Here is a 26,853-nt window from a genome sequence, read left to right on the forward strand (position 1 = left end):
GTCCACACGTCTCCATTGACACACACGTGGTAATAGCCAAGTTCAAGTGGGAGCAACTCGACCATCCGCCCTACAGTCCGAACATGACACCCTGCGATTTTCATGTGTTTGGTCCCCTGAAAAAACATCTGAAAGGGAAGCTCTTCAACTTGGACAGCGAACTCAAGGACGTTGTGAATAGGGATTGCAATACCGGACCAAAATTTCAATACCGGTATTCGGTATTTTTTAAATCTTAATACCGGGATACCGGTTTTAATACCAGTATTAGAAATTTTAGAAAAAGAAAGAAAACACAGGTGTTTCTTTGTTTTATTTGCCAGTTTTGTTTGAGAGTGTAAATATCGAAAAAAAAAGTTGTAACTTATAAATTATAACAGTATATAATCACAAAAAAAGTAAAGAGCCATCTTATTTATTTAAATCACAAAAAAAGTGTAAATATCACTATTCAGTCTGTGATACTATTACAAATTTTTGAAATGTGATCTTAAAAAACATAATGCATCCATTGTACTGTCATTAAGCCTGAAAAGTAATTTTGTGTAAAAATGACCAGCTGTCGAAAACGCTCTTTCGGCATCTACGCTAGTTGGTGGTACTGTTAGCAATGCGCGATATACGTTTTCCAAGTATTTACCTCTAAATCCCTCATCTTCAAATAAATCGATTTCCCGTCGGATGGTTTTGGATATAGCTGGTTTCTGTATTGTATTTTGGTTCGTTGAAATTTTATTTATCACTAATTCTAATTTTTGTTCAAGAGACAATTCCTTTTCACTATCGGCAGTAGTGACATCATAATCTCCGATAATTGAACCGAATTCTTCCGAATGTGGATAGGTTTGTGGGTGTAAAAAATTTTAAGAAAATTTACTCTAAACTTAATCAGATTTGAATTGGTTATTTTCTTTTCTTCTTTTTCATTTTCATTTTTAAAATCATTATAATTATGTAAATACCATAAGACATTTTCTATTTCGGTATGCCTTTCTTCTGTGAGATTTTTCAATGTAATATATAATTCTTCAGATAATGATGTGTGCTGTTCTTTCAGTGACTGCAGTTGCCTTAGCTGTTAATAAATTAAAATCTCTCCGACATAATGCCTCAATAGTCAGTTTTATTGGAAGTAGAGCTGAAACAGTTCTGGATATTAAGTCGAATTCACTATCTGAAAAATTAATGTACAGGTTTAAGTCGATTATTGCTTTATTGATTGGATTTCCTAGTTTCAAAAATCGTTCCATCATTAGGAGTAAACTGTTCCAACGTGTTTTAGAATCTAATATTAACATATATTCTGTTTTATTTTCAGTTAGTATATATTTTAGTAATATACTCTTTTTATAGGGGAACGTTTAAAATATCTTAACAATTTTTTGAACTTTATAAATTATAGGAAACAATTCTTGATAGGTTAATATTTCATCCTCATTAGCAATATCTTCTTCAACAATTACATTGTCATTATCTTCATTGTCAATACCACTCTCACTCTTACTCTTTTCAAAGTTGGAATCCGAAATTTCTATATCCACAATATTTGGATTCTCCTGTTCTTTATCTTTTTGGTATAACACATCTATTACTCCTAATTGAATTCCATGTGCATAGCACAACTGCTGATTTGCACCAATCAACTTTCCAACTTTTTTCATAATTGTTGCCCCATCAGTCGTTATGGATACAATATTTTCTTTCAGTGATAATCCATGTTTCGCTAATTTAGATTTAAGCAATTAATTAAGCACTTAATTAGATAATTAATTTCGCCCGTTATGGAGACATAAAAACAAAAACGTATACTATTTTGCTATGTTCGCGATACCTGGACATATAGTGGAGACAATTTTAAAAATTTCCAGTAAATATCGAAAAACCGGTATTTAAACTTGTGAATACCGGTATTACAAAATTGTACAAATGGCTCAAAATACCGGTATTCGGTATCCCGGTATACCGGTATTGCAATCCCTAGTTGTGAAGGATTGGGTCTCGTCACGGCCACAGGAATTTTGAGAACAAGGAATACTTCGGCTCGTTAATCAATGGGATCGTTATGATCAGGTCTATGGTGTGTAGGTGTATATTTTGAATAAGTCTTCATTTATACTCACAGTGTTGTTTGTTACCTTTTCATCTGAACACCCCTTCAATTTAGGGCGCAGCGGCTAATTTGTAATCCTGTTAAAATCGTCTAAATGAAGTAAATAATTATATTTTATGCAACTTGAGTCAATAAATATTATAATGACGAATGTTTGCGAATGTCTTTTATCTGGAACCTTTGCTCTATGAATCATATTTAGCAAAATATTCTTGAAACACTAATATTTTAAATAAGAAGAATTGCACTCCAATCAACTAAATCAGTCACTAAAACTGACTGATTTATGAAAATTTGAATATCACTATTCAATAAAAATGGACGATTTTAGATTACTTCATCGATCCTTTTAAAGTTGATACTCCAATTAGTGCCCAGATTTCTCAATATTTATTGACCTAAGATTATGAAAATGCTTATTGTTCTAAGCTATTTTATTCAAAACTTCATAAATCGATGAGGAACGTTCATTTATTTGTTTAAAAGTTGAAGTGTCAAGAATATGATTCCTTAGGATCAAAGGACTATATAAAATTTAGACTTCATAATTTTTTGAAATTATAATTGACCGGAAAATAATAAAATATTGCAATTCACATCAATTCAATCCTTTTGAACGTAAAACTAAAAACTGAATTTCTTGATGGGTCTGAGAAATTTTTGTTGAGTAAGTCTTAAGATATTACATAAATTATGAAATTTATTCTGTAGTACACATACGATTTAAATGCTGAACGACTCTGCTCACAGTACTCATATTTAAGAAAATGCTTCGTTTCAGTTTTAAAAAAAATTATATTAATTACAGTTTAATCATTTCCACTTTATATTAAAGTTGAGATTTTATGGGAGTTGACAGAAAATTAGAGAGATACATAGTACATTATGACTTACAGCATTTATAATATTATTATGGTGATGATGATGTCGTGTCCGCGTGACCACGGAAAGGGGATGCAGTAGCTTCTGAGGGTAAAGAGCCCTGAGCACCCGAGGGCAGAAGTCTAGCTCATATGAAGATGAAACTCACATTTCGCTTGCACAACCCCTTTTTACAGGGGGGCACATTCACACACCTCACAGACAGAACACAGATGAAGAATAGCCATGCCCGAACCGCGATTCGAACCCGGGACGCCCAGATTACAGGAAAGATACGCTACCCCTATGCAAAGACGCCGGCTTATAATATTATGATTAAATTAAATGACTACCAAAATTTGAGACTTAAAACATTTTGATGAAGAAGCTATTAAAAGGCAAGTTACATAAAATATTTAATTGAAAATTTTAAAGTGCATTAAGATTGGCGAACCAGTTGGTCTCCAAATGCTAAAAATTCACTAAGTACAATAATAAAATACGTGCCGAAATATTTGGAATTTTTAGTGAACACCTTTATTAGAATGTACATACTATTTCTACTATGAAGTGGGTAAGCATTGTACATAGTGAAGAAACGCATTGATTAATAATGCAAATCATTATAAGTTTTCCGTGAAATACGATGTACCCTAAATAGTTCCTCCTACCTCCTTCCGGGCCAAAATCCTAAATATTAGCAACCGAATCTAGCTGGTGAAAAAAGTTTTGGAGCTAGAACTTTTTGAGATGAAAAAATAAATAATCGCTTTTCTAAAAGCTGACGATTGCGCAATACAGTAATCACATGTTCATTCCAAACCAGTTTAAACCTGATTTTTGTCTATTTTTTTTCTAGCCTTGAGAAAAAATTTTGAAGTTCGACCGATTTTGAAATGAAAAGAATCCATCGTTTTTCTGAATATCGGTGCATGCGTAATGAGATAGTCACGTGATTGTTTCAAACCGGTTTAAATTCGTTAATGACTTAAATTAATTAAGGCAAACGAAGACTTATAAAAATAATAATATTCTCACATGATAACTTAAAATTTGGGATAGCAGATTTCAATTTTATGTTTGTTCTTTTTTAATTATTTTACTTCCTGTTTTCTTTTAGTGTTTGTGTGTAAAAATACATCTTTATCTTGTAATTGAGGCAATATTTTTTTTTTGGAGATGTTTCTATTTAAGAGGAGGATTCTCTTTAACTCTCGCATCTGCACTGAAATTCAAGTGTAAATCCTTCAGTTGTTCTGATAAAATTCGAAAATATATGTAAATGCGAAAGTATCATAAAGTGTATATCTTTAATGGCATACAGATTTCTCAAGATAGGAATAATGCTTATAAAACTTAATTTAACGATAAGTTTTTATTAAATCGTCAATTTCTCGAAAACGAAGTTATACAAAGTGAAAGCATTGTAATAATTAAAAAGATATGAACTCTTGACATTGACCAATCTCCACGTTTCAGTCAGGAAGACAAATTTTTAGAATCATACTTCTCATTGAATACGGTGGCTCAAAAACACTTATCGGCTTATCAAACATTTAACGGAATCCATTCAAAGGAAGTAGGAATTTTATATGGTTGGCTGTCCGACTATAAGAAAACTCGATAATTACAGAAATGTGAAATTTTTCTATACTTTCTGTATAACTATGTCTGTCTGTATTAATTAGAGTTGACTTTCTGTAATTATACATACATGTAAAACCTAAACACACATCATTTTTGATCAAAGGTATTTGGTATACAATTTTAGTACCTTAAGCTTAGACCTTTATCAGGTTTTGAACTAAATTTGTTCAAGAGTTGACCATCCGTCAATCTTCTCCTTTGCATGCGTATAAACGCGATGACTCCAAATGCAAAGACTGAACAAATAGAATTTGCTGCACGTTTTAACATCTATCAAGTTTTGATCAGGATCAAATTTTGAATTAAGTCGGTCAAAATGTTGTTCGTCTGCCAATATCTGAAAATTTCTGTTATATTAACGTGACAACAACAGATGTTTTTTTGGTAAGCGATCTTATAACCGAAATTTCATTTCTGTGCCAAATTTTCAAATTAACCGGGTAATAAACGCATTCAAAATGGATATTCATATTTTTACTATAATATGCTGGGATAAATGTTTATGAATAGTCTTTGAAAATAATAATCTGAGTACTAGAGACACACACGATCTTGACCAAAATCCATAATAATTAGTAGGGGAGTAACAACGCTTTAATTAAATAGCATGTGATAAAGTTTAGTATTCTAGTAGACCAAGTTTTTATGTATTTCTTAACGTTATCTAAATTCATACATTAAATATGAAAAAAGTTCAATGATATAAATGTTACATTTTTAATCTTGACTGATAATATATACATATACATCAGATCAGGTCTCTATACATCAGATAAGTGACAAATCCTTCAGTTACATAATGAAAGATATCACAAATTAAGTAACTTAAATACATCAGGAAACACATTGCAAAAAAGTGTTTTCAGCTTTGTCATTTTAGTCTCGTAAAACATGAAAGTCAATGAGAAAGCAGAAATTTCATCAGTTATGCAGGAACTAAAAACTATTTATATGTAACAATCAACAGCATCGTTCTTCACTCTTTCGCCCGCTTGATGAAATGTTGTGCAAAGAAAATTTATGCAAGAAAATGATTGATACATTTTCGAATAGAGGTAAGTTTTAAATATTAGTTGTAGATTTAAGGGATTATGCAGACATTTTGTTCATAAAATTTATCAAATGAATATAAGTTCGTAAATTTACTTTCCTGAAGTAAAGTACATAAATATTTCATGTAATATTTATTGTTCTGTTATTTTTTCATGGATTAATAATTGTATTTTATTACATTGTATTACTATTGAAATATCTAATTTCATTTTAGCGTGTCTATTTCGCATGCAAATAAGAATTCGTGTCCTTCAACAATTCGCATATTTGTATCGATTCGCAAACGTTATCTAAAAAGAAACTGAAAAAAAAAATCATAAATGAATTGAATGGTCAAATATTTTAAGGCTAATGAATAAAAAATTTCAATAATTAATAAAAATTTCTAATAATTAATTAGAAACAAAATATAAATTCAAAAATAATTTCAAGATTTAAAAGATGTTACTAAAAATATTTTGAGCAATTTGTATCCGAATCGATTCGTAAGAGTTGCATATGGAAATTGTCACAAGTGCCATGAATCGTCAAATACAATGACAAGACTTCGAAATGCACTCGCGGTGAATTGCTCCATAATCACTTAAAAAAGTAACCATCGAGGTAATCTGTCACAAAAAAATTATTTATTGACATACATTTGAGATAATATAAATATTAGAATTTCAGAGTTAAATTCACCAGCAAGCAAGAGGCTGATTGATACGTTTTCGAATAGAGATAAGTCTTAAACATTAGCTGCACACTTAAAGGGTTATGCAGACTTTTTGTGCATAAAATTTATCAAATGAATATAAGTTTATAAACACACTTTCGTCCATCATAGTAAATAAAGTGTTTTAAATATTCTATGTAATATTTATTGTTCTGTTATTTTTATGGATTAATTAAAAATTTAATTTTATAACATTATATTACTATAGAAATGTATAATTTCATTTTAGCGCTTCTATGTTGTATGAAAATTAACAATACGTGTCATTGAACAACATATTCGTATCGATATTCAAACATTATATCTATAAAAAAATTAAATAATCATAAATGGTCAATCAAGTGAATCTTTACAAGATTTCAAAATTTTCTCGCCTAAAAGTATTTTGAACAATAAGTATTCTAATCAATTCACAAACGTTGCATCAAAAAAGAGATGTAAATAGTTACAAATGCTTTTAATGGTCAAATTAAACAACAAGACTTCGATAGTTTTTTTTCCTTTTCTTGCGTGCAGCCAACCACCCTACCACCATTGAACTAAGCAGTATCGAGAGGATTGGTTGAGGCCCATTGCTGTCTCTATCATAACCCGACCATAACCCATAACACAGACCAATTCACCTACTAGGCGGTTGACACCCAGCAACAAAATGGCCAATCTCTGACCTTCCTCCTCATCCTCCCGTATACCTATCATCCTATTAAACAAGAAGGCCACCACTTTCAGAAAATCACCTCAAATTCTCAATATTCTTCTAAAGATTTCGATAGGCTTTTCCCAAACAATTCCTCTCTAATCTCTTATAAACGTAATCATCAAAATAAGATTTTTTTAAAAAAAAATATTTACTGACACATATTTGAAATAATGCGAATGTTAGACTTCAACAGTTAAATTCACTGTTATTTCAAAAGATAAATAAACTTATAGGCTGTGTTTGTAAAAAAGTGTTTCTGTACCAAATGCAATTATCACCACAATAGTTATATTTCTTAGTCAGTATCAAAGATATTCCAAGAAGAGTTCTCAATTGCGATTATATTATACCTTTTGCTGAAAAAAATAAAAAATGTTAATAAACGTTTTTCTGTATTCATAATACGTATTCAAGTCCCTAAATAAGAGTTTCTTTAAAAAAAAAAAATTCTTTGAATTTTCTGGAGAAAATCCCATGTCGATTAAAAAAAACAAAGCTAATTTGTGTTCCTTAGACTTTCCGTTGAAGTGATACAGGTGTTGTAAAATGCATGCGAGTCTAGCACAGGTTTTGTACCACTATGATGTTTGGTTTCCTTCTCCAAGTAAAATTAAGCTTTATTTCCTTAATTACCCAGCAACTAACAGCTGCTGTCAACCTGTCTTCTTTTTCATTCCAGGATTATTATTAGATATATTGGTAAAGAGATTGAAAAGAATGTGTAATCTCCTGAGCTACAGAATGTGACAAAAGTCTCATTTTTCCATAATTTGAAGAGGAGACCTTTCATTGAATAAGACAGTGGAAATTATAATAGATCACTCTGTAGTTTTCAGTAAAATTGAGTATAAAAACATCATATTGAATGAAAACTAGCATGAAACTGGAATAAGAAACCTGTTTTCGTTCGAAGACGATATGAAAAAGGGTTATAACAGTCCTAACTGCCCTTTAGAAGCTAGAACGTGTTAAATTTTTTTTTATCTTAATTAAATACAATAGCTCAGTTTACCTATATTGTTAATTGGTTTTCTATAATTCTCAAAGCCTCTTTTGAGAATTATACTAGACAATAAAGCACAAGTTAGTTTTCTTCTTGTACTTGGAAAATGAAATGGGAAATACTGAGACGGTTATTTTCATCAGAATAGATTTTTAAAAATAAATAACACAAAAAGGAAAATTTCAAAAAAAAAAAAAAAAAAAAATAACGATGTTTATAGAAACGACATATTTTTAATCATTTTATTTATTTCCAGCTTCCATAATGATACTGCTTCTATGGATCGCTTTTGCTACTTGCACTGTTTGTGCTGAAGGCACCAATGAATATTCTAGTCCACAGTACACTTTGTATACCATCTACGTTCTCGAGGAAGCTCCTCAGCGCCATTATGGAAAGGAGCCTTTGATTAGCGAGAAGGAGGTTGAGGAATGTTTCAAGGAGCACGCGAATGTGTCAGAAAAAAGGCTGGCATTGGAACAAAAGCTCGCTAAAGAAGGTGAGGAATACTTCAGAAACTTCTAACCAAAAACAAAAAGTTTCTTCTTATTTTTTAAAAAATGAGGCTTTTTTTGCTTCGAATAGAGATTATCATTCGAATAGAGATTATCATTAAAATCAGATGAGTCAAAAATCAATATCCGGTATTTATGATCAATAATTTATTTTGAAATGACACGAGGATTAAATTTGGACAAACCGTGAAAAGCTGAACTGACCACAAGGGTATGGCCCTTAAATATTGAATAAAATGATTATTCAAAGGAACATTTTAATTTTCAATAAATATCAACAAATAAAATGGTATGAAATTATCATTCGGTAGTTTAGGTCAATAATTTATTTTGAAATTACATGGAGATTAAATAGTAGGCGGATTCCATAACGTTGAACTATTAGTTAATGCCTGGGATGACACCAAGAATTTGCTTAGCCATGTTTTGTCAATTTATTAACATGAAAACATTATATCCAAGATTCATTTGGTGTGCATTAACACACAAAAATGGCAGACATTTAGTGTAGTCGAGTTAAGAAACTGATTATATATCATCAAACTGTCATGACCCTTAAATATTCGATAGAAATATTAGTCAAGAGAATATTGCGATTTCCAATGAGTACTTCAATAGTGAATGACAATTTGTGATTAAGGGATTGACTCCTCGACATCACGTGAACCCATTATTTAACATGATGGCAAAATTCTAATACTGTTCGCTTCCAATATGTCAGAAACCATGCCTAACCAGCTAGTAATGGTTTCATATTGTGAGGATGAATGTATGGCAGTGAATATCGCCATTAATTTTTTCAATTTTCAATAAGTACAGGAATAATTGGTTTAAATTTATGTACTTTTTGGATTGGCTTCCGTATATCATGAGATATAATTATTTTCTATAAAGTAAAAATATAATGGAAAAATTGGAAAATATAATGGAAAAATTCTAACAATATTTTCAATGAGAACATGTATAATTGGTCTCAATTTATGCATTGGGGGCAAGCTCCCCAATATCATGAGATATAATTATCTTCTGTAAGCATGATAGAAAAATTAAAATACTGTTGCTTCCAATGTGACAGAAATCGCTGCCTACAGGTAAGTCATGTTTTCATATTAGGAGGAGGATTCCATGAAAATAAATATCGAATCCATTGAAGACCCAAAGTGAATATCCTCGATATTATGAGAACTAATTGTGTTCTGTAAACATGACAGAAAAATTATAATACTGTTGCTTCCAATGTGACAGAAATTGTTGCTTACTGGCAAGTCATGCTTTAAAATTAGGAGGATAATTCCACGAAATTAAATATCGAATCCATTGAAGACCCAAAGTGAATATCCTCGACATTATGAGAACTAATTGTGTTCTGTAAACATGACAGAAAAATTATAATACTGTTGCTTCCAATGTGACAGAAATTGTCGCTTACTGGCAAGTCATGCTTTAAAATTAGGAGGATAATTCCACGAAATTAAATATCGAATCCATTGAAGACCCAAAGTAAATATCCTCGACATTATGAGAACTAATTGTGTTCTGTAAACATGACAGAAAAATTATAATACTGTTGCTTCCAATGTGACAGAAATTGTTGCTTACTGGCAAGTCATGCTTTAAAATTAGGAGGATAATTCCACGAAATTAAATATCGAATCCATTGAAGACCCAAAGTGAATATCCTCGACATTATGAGAACTAATTGTGTTCTGTAAACATGACAGAAAAATTATAATACTGTTGCTTCCAATGTGACAGAAATTGTCGCTTACAGGCAAGTCATGCTTTAAAATTAGGAGGATAATTCCACGAAATTAAATATCGAATCCATTGAAGACCCAAAGTGAATATCCTCGACATTATGAGAACTAATTGTTTTCTGTAAACATGACAGAAAAATTATAATACTGTTGCTTCCAATGTGACAGAAATTGTTGCTTACTGGCAAGTCATGCTTTAAAATTAGGAGGATAATTCCACGAAATTAAATATCGAATCCATTGAAGACCCAAAGTGAATATCCTCGACATTATGAGAACTAATTGTGTTCTGTAAACATGACAGAAAAATTATAATACTGTTGCTTCCAATGTGACAGAAATTGTTGCTTACTGGCAAGTCATGCTTTAAAATTAGGAGGATAATTCCACGAAATTAAATATCGAATCCATTGAAGACCCAAAGTGAATATCCTCGACATTATGAGAACTAATTGTGTTCTGTAAACATGACAGAAAAATTATAATACTGTTGCTTCCAATGTGACAGAAATTGTCGCTTACTGGCAAGTCATGCTTTAAAATTAGGAGGATAATTCCACGAAATTAAATATCGAATCCATTGAAGACCCAAAGTAAATATCCTCGACATTATGAGAACTAATTGTGTTCTGTAAACATGACAGAAAAATTATAATACTGTTGCTTCCAATGTGACAGAAATTGTTGCTTACTGGCAAGTCATGCTTTAAAATTAGGAGGATAATTCCACGAAATTAAATATCGAATCCATTGAAGACCCAAAGTGAATATCCTCGACATTATGAGAACTAATTGTGTTCTGTAAACATGACAGAAAAATTATAATACTGTTGCTTCCAATGTGACAGAAATTGTCGCTTACTGGCAAGTCATGCTTTAAAATTAGGAGGATAATTCCACGAAATTAAATATCGAATCCATTGAAGACCCAAAGTGAATATCCTCGACATTATGAGAACTAATTGTGTTCTGTAAACATGACAGAAAAATTATAATACTGTTGCTTCTAATGTGACAGAAATTGTTGCTTACTGGCAAGTCATGCTTTAAAATTAGGAGGATAATTCCACGAAATTAAATATCGAATCCATTGAAGACCCAAAGTGAATATCCTCGACATTATGAGAACTAATTGTGTTCTGTAAACATGACAGAAAAATTATAATACTGTTGCTTCCAATGTGACAGAAATTGTCGCTTACTGGCAAGTCATGCTTTAAAATTAGGAGGATAATTCCACGAAATTAAATATCGAATCCATTGAAGACCCAAAGTAAATATCCTCGACATTATGAGAACTAATTGTGTTCTGTAAACATGACAGAAAAATTATAATACTGTTGCTTCCAATGTGACAGAAATTGTTGCTTACTGGCAAGTCATGCTTTAAAATTAGGAGGATAATTCCACGAAATTAAATATCGAATCCATTGAAGACCCAAAGTGAATATCCTCGACATTATGAGAACTAATTGTGTTCTGTAAACATGACAGAAAAATTATAATACTGTTTGCTTCCAATGTGACAGAAATCGTTGCTTACCGACAAGTGATGATTTCATATCAGGTAGATGATTCTACGAAATTAAATATCGAATTTATTGAAGACGTAGAATGAATGTTGCTAAGGGTTCAGTTAAATCCACCATTATCCAAGTATAATGTGGAGTTAAGGGAGCAGGATCTGTCGTTTGATCACATTTCAAAAAATTAAATACAAATATTGTCCTTGATAGTCCAAGTAAATTAAATTAAATTTATATTAAGCTTAAAACTAAATTAATATGAATTTAATTTATTTATGCTAATAAATTCGATAATAATTTTCATGCAATTATTAAATGAACTGCTGCTTTGGCTACATAATTGAATGCATAACTGCATCTTATTAACATTTACATTTTGACTAAAAAATTAGGATTACAAGAAACGCTTTCAATTTTTTTTGTCTCTGTATATTAATGAGCGCTTCGTTGGATATTATAACCTAAAAATTATTTTAATATTCATATGCCTGATGTTATTGCAAATGCATCAGGGTTTCTTAAGCCGTCAGACATGATATCAAGTACGGTCACGATGGACAAAACTTGCAAATTGCATTTTCTCAGGATCACATTTTTTGCTATTTTTTGTTATATCTTTATGTAAACCATATTAATCATATGAATTAAGATGTTGAATTACCATTTTAAATTGTATTTCTTTTCCTTTATTAGTAATTTATACCCATGTTTTGCTATAATAAGATAGCGAAATCTTTTGCATTAGGAAAGGAGTATGAAATACAAATCGCTTTTGGCAACTAGTTTGTTTGCAAGGAATATTAAGAATGTTTAATTTCAATTAAATCTCTGAAACGTAGCTTGCTGTTCTTTATTCATTCAAAAAAGTATTTTTAGCATAAGAGTGTGATTATTTATTGTGTGCATAACCTTCCAAATCGATTCTAATATTATGACATCATAGTAGCATTAAAAATGTAACTATACAGTAATCTATTTTCTAATTTCAGTGTACATTTCGTGATCTTGTACTTCACTTTCAACAATTAAAGGAAATGATGCGATTAAATATTTAACAAAGCACTGAAAATAATTTGGATTTCAATGCCAGAACGAAAATTTTGGTTGAAAATTATAAGAATATCGTTTATATAAAATTGACAAAATTCAGAAAACAGCTTCTCATTAAATTGATATTCCTTAAAAGTCAAACACTCTTAATTCTAAAATGTTGTGAAAATTATGTTTATGCAATTATTTATTCGGATGTCACAGTGAAGAAGAGATAAAATTTTCGCTCAATTTTTAATTAATTGAAAAATTATATAATCATAACGAGGTGCACATTCTTATCCTTCATAAAAAATTTGTGCTAAATTTAGTAGTTCTGGATCAAATAATCTCAATTTCAGAACGCCAGCAGATTTTCAAAAAACACATTCCTCAATTTTTATTAGAAAAGATTTCATGAAAAAATTTATGAAATCTCTTCTAACAAAACACTCTTTTATATTTTCCGCAATTGCATGATGTCAATTTTTATACTAATGATATAAAATATGGGACATTATGCCTTCAGGGTCTTAGTTGTCATTCTTCAATATTAAACAAGTGGTGTTTCAAAAATAACAGGCTTCTCTATTTCATTCTTTATTTAACCAATTGAAAGAAAAATATCAATTTTCAAGTACTTTTGCAGCGTATGTTTCAACTATTGTTAAAATTTTGCAGGTATTACATTCTATTGTTATGGATGAAGTCATAGCAACAACTAACAAAGAAAGCTATTAACTCCCTCATACCCATACATTTCAATTTCTTCGAATTTTTTTTCAAATATGTATAACACTCAACTTTTTTTCAGTTGCAGATGATGTTAAAATTCATTGTAGAGATATTTTATATAAATTAAATATTTGGAAAAAGTAACATATTGTACATTAAATTTACTATATTAGGTTCTCACAACAAAGCGCAGCACCTGTCATTAAAAATGCTCGTAGTTACCCAATAGCGTTATAAAAGAAAATTTATAATGAATGATTTAACATATTGTACATTAAATTTACTATATTAGGTTCTCACAAAAAGGGCAGCACCTGTCATTAAAAATGCTCGTAGTTACCCAATAGCGTTATAAAAGAAAATTTATAATGAATGATTTAACATATTGTACATTAAATTTACTATATTAGGTTCTCACAAAAAGGGCAGCACCTGTCATTAAAAATGCTCGTAGTTACCCAATAACGTTATAAAAGAAAATTTATAATGAATGATTTAACATATTGTACATTAAATTTACTATATTAGGTTCTCACAACAAAGCGCAGCCCCTGCCATTAAAAATGCTCGTAGTTACCCAATAACGTTAGGAAGGAAAATTTATAAAGAATGATTTCCATTTTCTATGCGTGTTATACTCCTTTTCTCTTTATTGATTCAGTGGTTACCTGAACAGGTTAATGCAAATCTTGAAAATGATATATATGGATTAAAGGTTGCTACATATTTATCAGATTCTTGAAAGAAACAAGAAATTCCGCTTGATTTTAAAAACAGTGAATTTATATATGAATATTTTGGGTTTAAATTAATCTGAAATTGATTGAGAAAAGTATATAATTTCATAACTGTCGAAAGAGACAAAATCTGGGGGAAAAGAATTTAGAGGATTTTAAAGCACTGACAGTCAGGAAATACAGTTGATTGTCAAAGTACACATTTAAAATTATTAATAAAATAAATATATATTAAAAAGATAAAACTGAATAAATAAAAGTTCGATAAAAGATCCGAAGAGCAAAAAGTTATTTTGAGTGAAACAAAAATTTAAATCCATTGAAATATATACTATTCAATTAATGTCCAGTTTTATTTCAAACACAGATTTTATAAATTTTATTTAGTTTTCAAAAGATCAAATATAATCTGGAATTAAAATTAAATTTCATTGAAAATAATAACATTTTTGAATGTGTGTTGGAAATATCATCAAAAAATCAGTGATAAGTCATTTTAAAATGACACTTTGATAGATATTAAAACGATTTTTAAATTATAGTAAAATAACAAAAAAACGGTGATTATTTTCGAATTCCTTCCATTACTTCAAAAATAAATCAAATAAAAAAACAATAAATCCCTGGCATGCGGTTAATACATAAGTACATAACAATTTCATCTTTGCTTATTTTAGGTAGAGTCATAAAACCAGACGCAAATTGCGCCGACATCAGTATCATTCGAAGAAGGAGGACAGATCCCCATGTTCATATGCTTGAATCGAAACAACTGATATTTGGAACAGTGACAGATGTCCTGATACAAAAGTAAGTGAGACATCAAACTCATATTTTTAAGATTATAAGGATATCCTTAAATAGCAATATTATTTACTGTAGATAACATGATTTCGATCACACAATAGAAATAATTTTACGGTCAATGTAATAGTATTTAAATAAGATTTACTGACATTATTATTTGATTCTCCATTTATAAGTAGAAAACACTGTAGAATATGTACAATTAATGACTGATTTTTTTTAACTTTTGTATTTTATGCAATAATTAAGAGCGTGGTATAATAGAAATTTAATTTTGAAAGTCAGTACAAGATCTTCTAAATAGATTCTTGATTATTTCTTTCGATTTGCTTTATACTTAATTTTTTTCCAAAAAAATTATTTTTGAAAAAAAAAAATGTTTTTAAGATATATATTAACATGTCAGTACATAAATGTGAACCCATTTGAAATGCGTGGTGAAAAAAAAGAGAGATTTTTTTTAAATCCTACAACTTCAGAAACTCGTTATATGTTGTTTAACAAACATTAAACTGCCGATAAGGTAAATATGATATTTCAAATGGTAACATTACTTTCGTTTTATAGTAACCAGCTACTTTATAAATAATTAGTAATAATTTACATGAATACATGAATATGTTCATGTATTGACAGCTGATAGGTCAATCATGTTTGAGCAAAATAAAAATGTACTATTTTTCAATTAATTAATACTTTCCTTTTAATTCTTAAACAGATGCATTAAAATTCTATTTCCTTCATTATTTCCTAAATCCAATAGGTCCTTAATAAATTTATTAGGTGCAGAAATCTAAATAGTAGTATTATCTCATGGTTTTTTTATTATTATTATTTAATCAAGATTCAAAAATACAAGATGCGTTTTTAATTGTCGATAGCAGTTTATTTAATGTCAAAAGGGATTAATAAATCTAAATTAAGATAAAAACCGTCAAAATAAAAAATAAAAAAAAAAAAACAATGAAATTTTTTTTTGTGAAGATCGGGAAAGGGAAAGTGTTATTTGGCAGTATTAACTTCGAATAGTCTTCTGAAAATATGACCCTTTATGCATTACAACAAAAAGAAACATTTATATCTATTATAAAGCAGCATAGCCGGCGTCCTGGCATAGGAGTAGCGCATCTTCCCCGTGACCTGGGCGTCCTGGCATAGGAGTAGCGCATCTTCCCCGTGACCTGGGCGTCCTGGGTTCGAGTTCCGGTTTAAGCATGATTGTTCTTCATCTCTGTGAGATGTGTGAATGTGCCTCTTGTAGAAAGGGGTTTGCAAGCAAATGTGATGCGTTAGTAGCTAAGACGTACTCTTGACCCTAGTTGGCGCTACTAAAACAAGAGACACTCCATTGGCTTAAAATTGCTGATTTAGTCAGCGAGCTTGTGCAGGGTAAGTGCCATTATAAACGACAACAATAAAGCAGCATCTTCGTGTATTTTGTACGTAATGAAGAATCTTCATACATTATGAAAGTAAAAAAACAACTTTATGCATCTCATACATAAATCTTCATATATTATGAATGTAAGGAAGCAAGCTTCCAGAAAGACAACGTGAAATTAGTATCCCCTCCCCCCCAAAATTAACGGGAATGGTTTTCCCCAAACTCTTTCTCATACTTTCTAATAAAGATGTTATCGCAGTGAACACCTTGCTTGGCATTGGAGTTGAATAGTAGAGAAATATTGACCTTTGGTGAGAATTTAGCCTTTTTTACTGAATGTTGCGTGATCCTTGGCAAGTGTTTTGACGATTAATCCTTTGCTTGCTGCCAAAAATTTACAAAACTCGCATTTGAGTTTTAGATGCGTTATTCCCAACCAATTGAAACAAAAATTTGATATAAAACTACACTTAAAGTCTCAAAAATCACTTACAAAATTTTATATATTTAACTCATTGCATTTTTGAGTTACAGCGTTTACATTCTTCTGAAAGTACAGACCGACAGACAGGCAACCATTTGTGAGATTTCGCTCAAAATAAAAGTTGCTAAATCTGTCTACTAATCTAAATGTGTCTAAATTTATCTATTTAGCTGTCTGCATTCTGTAGTTATCGTGCTAACTTATATTCGAACAGCCGGAGAGACAGACTTCTTCTGAACTGATTTCGCTCAAAATAAAAGTTGCTAAATCTGTCTACTAATCTAAATGTGTCTAAATTTATCTATTTAGCTGTCTGCATTTTGTAGTTATCCTGCTAACTTATATTCGAACAGCCGGAGAGACAGACTTCTTCTGAACTGATTTCGCTCAAAATAAAAGTTGCTAAATCTGTCTACTAATCTAAATGTGTCTAAATTTATCTATTTAGCTGTCTGCATTTTGTAGTTATCGTGCTAACTTATATTCGAACAGCCGGAGAGACAGACTTCTTCTGAACTGATTTCGCTCAAAATTTAACAGAAATCCACAAATTTGGTTTAAGCTTCTAAACCAAATTTCATCCATACAAGTCAAAACGTTCTTTAATTATGTTAATCACAGATTGATAGATATTTTCCAAGAATTTGTTTTTCGAACTCAGGGATTTCTAAAACACGCAGATTCGTCAAAAAATCGAATTCTATGTTTTCGACACTTTGTATAAAAAAAAATAAAAAAAAAAAACACTGGCTAATTTCTTTTGAAGTCTTGCTCTAGCACATAATGCTGAAATCATATTATAAGAAACTAGAGAGAATGGTGTCCCCGTAATTAGCGGTGGTGTCCCCGTGGTGTACTTGCGTATTAGTAAATCAAGTTACTATTCCCCTGCCGCCCGCTTACAATTAAGGACTTTAAGTAAAATGTGTAAGCAACTAGTTTTCAGCATTAAATTTTCGTGCATCGTAATATAGAAAAGGAATCGAATATGCATTCTGAACACCTTTTATTTTTCAACCAATTTTAACCAAAATTTGATACAAAAATGCAATTTCTGTAAGAGGGCCGCATACAATATTTCACTTATTTATGTCATTGCATTTTTGAATTATAGCTATTACATGCATGCTTAATTGCAGACAAACAGTGACTCATTTGGCCCAAAATTTCATACGTTTATTGATTTAATCTGTGTACAAAATTGTATCCCTTTATCTCTTTAAGTTTTGCTGTTTCCGTTCTCACTTATAATGGGATAGTCTAACAGACAACCTTCCTATGAATGGATTCATTCAAAATTCGATATAAATCTAGAAATTTGATGCAAAGACATCATACCAAATTTTATTTGTCTAGCTTAAAACGTTTATCGGTTATCGTGCTCGTAGAAAGACAGCATCACTCCAAAAATGTGTTTTCCGGATTCAGAAAGATTTAAAATATGAATACCATTATAATACTTATATACTTAATAAAAAATGATTATGTATTTGTATACTTAGTATACGAGAAAATAAGAATATTTTTTAAAAATCGCATAGCTCTTCTTGTATGTGCAAAACTTATCTTCTCATGAGCTGAAAGATATTTATTTCAATAAGACTATTGATGTAAATAAGGTTCTTCAGAAACACTAGGAAAATATCTCATAAGCTTATCATAGGGGAGGATTCAATGAAGTTCCGTTTTTAAAAAATTAATGCAGTTATCAGCCTGAAAAATTTTTATTCGCTTTTTTCGTTGTATGTAGCCTTGCTTAACAGGAATTCCAAAAATTTCTCTCAATTTTTTTAAAAAGTGTAAAAGAGTTTTTCAAATTTTTAATAATTAATAAAACTAACAAAATGTTCTACAACTCGTTTCACTACTCCTATTAATGCCTATAACGTCTTAATTAATGTTTTTCTCTTACATTAATAGGTTTTTATTTAAACGCGAAAAACGGACGTTTCGACTTTCATCTCTTTACTCTTTTATCTGGTAATATAACTATATGCAAATCTAGAACACTGTTTTGGATAGCCAACTCAGAAATTTAAACAAATAAAAATACTGTTAGGTATTCTTTCCATATCGAAGTACAACTTGACTGGATTAATTGCTTGATTAAAATTTAACATGAAACAAAAATTGAATCCGCAATCTAGCGATGAAGAAAGTTAAGCGTATGATTTCTCATGCCAAGGTGTTCTTTTGCAATTGCATCCAATCACAGACAAAAGGAGTCGTGAGTTGAAAGTGGACGTTTCATATGTATGTTTAGGATATTTAACAATAAATGTTAATAATAAAAAAAAAGCTATTTCTTAAAAAAGTTTTTTCTTATCATTTTCATAAATATGATCGTCAACAAGCATTTGTAGATCAATTGCATCTCTTTTTCTATTTTGCAAAACTTATCTATATAAATTACGTAACTTACATAACCTTTTCAAAAGTCACTAAAAATAACAATATTTTTCAATTTATTACCAAAAATGACAGGTAAAATAGTTCATATTAATTATTATGTTCTGATATGGAACATTGTAAATATGGTAGCATCGATAAAATCTTTGTTATTTTTCTCATATATTTCGGTGAATATTTAATTTCAACAACTCAACAAAAGAATAAATCATTTTTGAGGGGGTGAGGAAAGTGAGTAAGCAAAAGTTTCGCATCGATATACTTGTGAGCGATACAAATCTGTTCAAAACTCTTAAAACCAACAATTATCAATTGAACGTTTTGTGTCAATCTCATCGGATTTTGAAGACATTTGTTTTAAATTGCTTCTGAAATACGAAATATCATACATTTTTTATCTCGTCACTTATATAAATGAAATGACATTACTATGCAAAAGTGTGTAGAGACAATACAATTCAAAGATGTCATGTTTCACTATGATAACCACAGAATGAAAATAATTTTGTCCTCCCTCCCTTCAAAATATTATTGCAGAAAATAGACTGCTGTCCATAAATTGAGGAGTTGTACGTAAAAACAAAGTGGCAAATATAATACAATTTAAAGATATCATGTTTCACTATAACATCCCCCGAGGGCTCTAGAAATGAGAATGAGAATATTCCGGCATGGTGATTGGTTCTCGCCACCCTGGAGGGTACACGAAAAGGGGAGGGGGTCTGGCTCCTCCCTTCGATTACGGGACGTACTTCCTTAGGGAAGGGTTGTACCGTGGCCGTTGATTGATGGCCCTTAGGAGTCAACCACAGTACCCACCAATGTTGCTGTTGCGGCGGTCCGGTTACTCAGCATTATTTATCCGTATGCCTTCGGGTGGATCGGAGAGTCAGTAATATGACTTCACTATGATAACCACCGAATTAGGGATTGCAATATCGGACCAAAAGTTCAATACCGGTATTCGGTATTTTTTAGATCTTAATACCGGGATACCGGTATTAGAAATTTTAGAAAAAGAAAGAAAACATAGGTGTTTCCTTGTTTCATTTGCCAGCTTTATTAGAGAGTGTAAATATCACTCTAAATAATTTGTAACTTATAAATTATAACAGTATGTAAAGAATCACAAAAAAGTAAAGGAACATCTTATTTATTTAAATCCCAAATAGTGTAAATATCACTATTCAGTCTGTGGTACTATTACAATTTTTTTAAATGTGATCTTAAAAAAACGTAATGCATCAATTGTACTGTCATTAAGCCTGGAACGTAATTTTGTGAAAAAATGACAAGCTGTCGAAAACCTTCTTTCGGCATCTATGCTAGTTGGTGGTACTGTTAGCAATGCACGATATACATTTTTCAAGTATTTACCTCTAAATCCCTCATCTTCAAATAAATGGATTTCTCGTCGGATGGCTTTGAATATAGAGGATTTCTGTATTGTATTTTGGTTGAAATTTTTTTATTTATCGCTAATTCTAATTTTTGTTCTAGAGACAATTCCTTTTCACTATCGACATTAGTGTCATCATAATCTTCGATAACTGTACTGAATTCTTCTGAATGTGGATATGTTTGTGGGTAAAAAAAATTTAAGAACATTTATTTTAAACTTGATAAGATTTGAATTAGTTAGTGTCTTTTTCTTTTTTTCATTTTCATTTATCATTTCATTTTTCCTTTTTTTTTCTTTATAAAATCATATAATGATGTAAATACCATAAGACATTTTCTATTTCGGTATGCCTTTCTTCTGTGCAATTTTTCAATGTAATATATAATTCTTCAGATAGTGATGTGTGCTGTTCTTTCAGTGACTGCAACATGAAATTTATTGTTACATTAGCTGTTAATAAATTAGAATCTCTCCGACATAATGCCTCAATAATCAGTTTTATTGGAAGAAGAGCTGATACAATTCTGAATATTAAGTTGAATTCACTATCTGAAAAATTAATTTGCTGGTTTAAATCTATTATTGCTTTTTGGACTGGATTTCTCAGTTTCAAAAATCGTTCCATCATTAGGAGTAAACTGCTCCAACGTGTTTTAGAATATATTAACATATATTCTGTTTTATTTTCATTTAGTATATATTTTTGTAATATGGCATTTTTTGTAGGGGAACGTTTAAATATCTTATCAATTTTTCGAACTTTATAAAAAATAGGAAGCAATTTTTAATGGGTTAATATTTTCACCTCATACTAATATCTTCTTCGACAATTACATTATCATTATCAATATCAATCTGTAAATGTAAACATCTCCTCCTTTCATCTTTCCTCTCACCCCTATTTTGTGTAATTAAACCCTTCTTAACGCATGCGTAAAAGTACGGAGCGTTTTACAGTCCGTTGTCAAACAGTATTTTATCACTTCTCTTGTACGATGTAACTTTGTATTCACCTTCTAATTAATTTCGCCCTAGGGAGACATAAAAACAAAAACGTATACTATTTTGCTATCTTGGCGATTCCTGAACATATAGTGGAGACAATTTTAAAAATTTCTAGTAAATACCGAAAAAACGGTATTTAAATATGTGAATACCGGTATTACAAAACTGTACAAATGGCTCAAAATACCGGTATTCGGTATCCCGGTATACCGGTATTGCAATCCTTACACAGAATGCAAATAATTTTGTCCTCCCCTCTTCTCGTCAAACAATTATTGCATAAAATACACTGCTTTCCACAAATTGTGGGGCGTAATATTTTGTAAGGAAAAAGTAAGTTGAGACAGTTTTATGCTAATAAAGGCATAAATATAAAGTACGAAAGAATTTTGAATAAAAATATAATGCACAAAATGAAAAAGAATGTATAGGAAGTATTATGAATGCTAAGAATGCAAGGAAATATTGGCAGTAAAAGAAAACAAGCCCATTTGTGGTTTCCAAGGAGATGAAAAATTATCATATGAAACTGAGTATAGTTTCATTTATGAAATCTTATTAAAATTATCTATTATCAATTCCTAACTGTAATACATAGCTTTATAAATCAGTAATATTGTTTCTCCACGCTGTTAATCTCATAAAATGGAAGAGTTTTACAGATATTTTAATGAATATTGAATGGATGTCTGATCAATGGCCTCTGGGTCTTGACGACCATTTGGAGACATCTCTGTGAAGAAATTTCGGATACATCTATTTTAGGATCTCCAAGATACATGATTTTTCTAGGAATCTCTATATCCTGTCAAAGAAAATGTTTACTTGGAGCCATAAAAAAGATTAACAGTTGAGTCCAGCGAATTCTCTTTTTGATTTATGCTCAAGCAGAAAGATCTCTAGTTGCTCACGCAGAAAGATCTCTAGTTGCTCACGCAGAAGATCTCTAGTTGCTCACGCAGAAAGATCTCTAGTTGCTCACGCAGAAAGATCTCTAGTTGCTCACGCAGAAAGATATCTAGTTGCTCAAGCAGAAGGATCTCTAGCTGCTCACTCAGAAGGATCTCCAGTTGCTCACGAAGAAGGATCTCCAGTTGCAATCTGAGCGCTTTGTGAAATGCTGTTATTCAATTAAAGATTTGCTATTTGCCTGGTAGTTATTGATTTCTGCAAGAGCTGTTTTTTATTGCCTGTGTTTTATGCTTACTTGTGGAATAAAACATACTTATCCATTGGACTTCTATCCATGTACTCATTGGATGGATTTTCCACATCAATACATAACATTTGGTGTGCATATTCTTGCTCCAATTATCTAGAAAATTTAATGTACATACTTCCACTTCTTCGTTACTGGATTTAAATGCCAAAGTACATGCTAAGTAGTGATGAAATACTCTGTGCCATGTGGTTCCCAAGAGCATTCTATACATATATAAAATAAATGCCATACTTCCACTTCTTCGTTACTGGATTTAAATGCCAAATTACATGCTAAGTAGTGGTGAAATACTCTGTGTCATGTGGCTCCCAAGAGCATTCTATACATAACATGCCAATAGCATTCCAATTACATGCTAAGTAGTGGTGAAATACTCTGTGCCATACTTCCACTTTTTTGTTACTGGATTTAAATGTCAAATACTCTGTGCCATGTAGCTCCCAAGAGCATTTTATACATAGCATGCCAAGAGCATTCCAATTACATGCTAAGTAGTGGTGAAATACTCTGTGCCATGTGGCTCCCAAGAGCATTCTATGCATATATGAAATAAATGCCTTGTAAGTAAGTATACTGCTCCATTCCATATTCGCATCATTTTCAAGAAGATTGTCTTCAAGGCTGATAATATTTAATGACAGCGAAAATTCTCATCCTTGAAAATAAAATAATTTCAACTAAATCATTACAATATCCTAGTAGTAAATTTGTTCCTCTTTCAAAGATTAAAGTTCTGTCCGTCCGTTTAATGTTATACTTTTTCAGATCATAACGCCACTACCTCTGTAAGGGGAAACTTCCAAAGTGTTTTTCTCCATATAGGCGTTCCATATTCGTTTGAAATACTCAGTCGAACACATTTTACTACTTTATGGGAAAATAGGCTAAGACAGTTTAATCACCTTGTCACCATCTAGTATAATATTCTGGTATTTGAGCTTGTCTATAACCCCTGCGCCAATTTGACAGCATGTATCTTACGATTTCTCTTAGATGTTATCTGTATGTAACAATTCCCATAGACAGTAGTTTTACATAGTCGACCGGACTATTACTAAAATATCTAGTGACTGCATTAATTTTATGAAGTCCTTTTTACATTCAATGAATAATATTTTTCATGCAATTTCAAATTTATTAGCAAACATCTATGATTGAACAGTCTTTTGATTTACCAAAATTCTACTAATAAAAACGTCTGCATGCTTTCTTTGGTTTATATAATTTACTACTATCAATGAAAAAAAGCATAAATCATCTGTAGATTATGTACACATTATCTTTTTTGCATTTTGCTTCGATTTATTTTCTAATTTCATGTATGACTTTGATTCTTGTCACGTGGTTTCATATTTCATATTCACCCTAGCTTATTTACGCATATTGATAACTAGATCATTTTCTTTCGGTAAATCAAAATTTTTTGTTGTGTACGAAATATGTATGTTATCCCTCTGTTTATAGTCAAAAGTGTATCCGATTTTTTTTTTTTTTTTTTTTTTTTTTACCATTCATATGCTATGTACCTAACATGTCGTTACTGAAGTATGAAAACATAGACAATTAGTTTTTCCTTAGCTTTCGAAGCTCTCAAAGCATAAAACCATCATTATCTCTATTGATATTAATTCGTTTTAGGAGTTTATATCGCTCACACGAAATCAGAACTTTTATGAACATGATAGAAGAAGTTGCCTAAGTGATCGCAAAAGCAAATCAAATAAAATGATAGCTAATGTTAATGAATAGAATTTCTTAATTCCTTGTTGAGTGAATTATTTTCTTTTTAGCCAATCTAATATGTATTGCAAAATATTTACTTTTAGGCATAATTTGTCTCCCAAAGACGTCTACGAGAAACTGCCGGAACAACCTCTGAAAGGTGACTACTGCACACACGCCAGGGATGAATGCGTCGCACCTACAACCGTCGGTCAGTGTGATCCAAATGCTCTTTACCGCAGGGCTGATGGCACATGCAACAACTTACAAAATCCAGACTGGGGCTCATCTGGTGTCTGTTTCAGAAGGCTTTTGCCTCCTAGTTACGTAGGTAAAGTGAATAAACGTTGCATTTTTTCACTTTTAATAAAAAGAAATGAAATATAACTGAAAACAACATTATTTTTTAAAAAATTATATAAAAAAGGTAATTATAAAAATTTGTCAAATACTAATTTTAAATAATTTTTTTAAAAATTGCATCCAGAAAGTAAATGCACGCAAGGTAACCGCAAACCGACTGAAGAAACTCCGGAAAAGCTCGCCTTCCAGTGTGAGGGATTACCAGAATGTTCGCCATTTCGCCAATGGCAAACAGAGATCGGTCATCCCATCCGGCAACGCATCACAGTTCCTGCCGATTAGAAAGAATTCTCGCAACATAATCTGTTTCAATAAACCGCCTATGATTGATGAGTAGATTTGGCAACTTGTTCAACCCTTTGTGCACAAATTGGCTGCGGTAGTCGACATAAATTGTTAAGCCAAATAAACACCGGCAAAAAAGGGAAGTCCCCACACTCTTTAACTTCTAATTAGCACCCCCCCCCCTAATTGCTCAAAAAGTTCCTTGACCTTGAAGCAACAAGTTCGATACGGTCACTCATGCAAAAACATTGAATACTCGTTGGCGCATTCCATAAATCAGTTTGACTGGTATGAAACATGGAAAAATTATCTCTTCAGAGCAATATGCTACGGTTGTAGAAGAATTAACCCTTTAAAGGCCCATTTTTTTAGTAAAGGAACATAAAAAATTGTTGAGATATAGATTGCTTTCGTAAAAGGGATATATTAAAAGTTTATTCGGTTATTAATTTCTTACGCGACTCACCAAAACAAGCATATCATGCTTTTTAGCCTAAGTCAAGATGACAACCAAATCGAATGCGCAGATTCAAAAACTTGATTTAAAATGAATTAAAGAAGAAATAAAGAAGAAGGTGATGTAGTAGACAAACTCGATAGAAGCCTTAAGGTAGAATATGTAGATGGCTAATGATAATATTTTATGTTTTTAGGAATACTGGAGTCATAATTATCCAAAATCTGCTAGACTTAAGGAAAATAAATATCTTTTCAGAACATAGACGTTTTTTTAAAAAAATTTGCCCACAGATATAAGCATTGTTTTTTATTTTGAAAGACTTAACTCTATGAATACTGGGAAGCCCCAAACGACCGTTCAACGAAGCTACGATGCATAATCGAGACGTCTGGATATCAGTGTGAACTTCCTCTCCTTTTCGTTAAATATGATTGAATGAATACCAAATAAGCTGGCTTTATTCATCAGATATGCTTGTACAAATGAGTTTAGGAGACGGGAAAGTTTTATGAGAACTCTCAAAAAGTGTCCGAGTACATATTTGCTTAGTAACCATCAGCTGAAATGGGTCCTTCTTTTTATATCAAACCCTTAAGATCACAGTTTTCATTGCGATTTTTCAGAGAGGGTAGAGAAGTTTTTATATCATTATATGAGAAACTTGAACATTCCAGCATTCTAAGGTACGTAAATTAAAAGGGTTTTAGTAATGAAAGAATTAAGCATTTTTTCTTGAATTTAAAGGGGATTTGTTGCAATTTTATGAATAAGAAAAGATTTAACTCTATCAGTACTGTAAGGTTCGAAACTCCAGTTCAACGAAGTTACGATGGATGACCCCCCCCTTCCTTTCGTAATTTTACGTTACTTGTGTGATATTTATTTAATTAACATTTATCTTTTTATATTATAAAAATAAAAT

General features: G+C 31.0%; 1 protein-coding gene across 2 annotated transcripts in view; it reads left to right on the forward strand.

The window, feature by feature from the left end:
- Positions 1-26,853, forward strand: part of LOC129988378 (chorion peroxidase-like) — an 86,095-nt gene that overhangs the window by 18,012 nt on the left and 41,230 nt on the right. For both annotated transcript variants that reach the window (XM_056096596.1, XM_056096597.1), the window contains exons 2-4: positions 8,346-8,588; positions 15,066-15,198; positions 24,928-25,154. In XM_056096596.1, the coding sequence (XP_055952571.1) occupies positions 8,354-8,588; positions 15,066-15,198; positions 24,928-25,154 (595 nt within the window). In that variant the 5' untranslated portion in view covers positions 8,346-8,353. The remainder of the gene's footprint in view (positions 1-8,345; positions 8,589-15,065; positions 15,199-24,927; positions 25,155-26,853) is intronic.

The sequence above is a fragment of the Argiope bruennichi genome, chromosome 10 (genome assembly GCF_947563725.1).
Source record: "Argiope bruennichi chromosome 10, qqArgBrue1.1, whole genome shotgun sequence".
NCBI classification, from domain to species: Eukaryota; Metazoa; Arthropoda; class Arachnida; order Araneae; family Araneidae; genus Argiope; species Argiope bruennichi.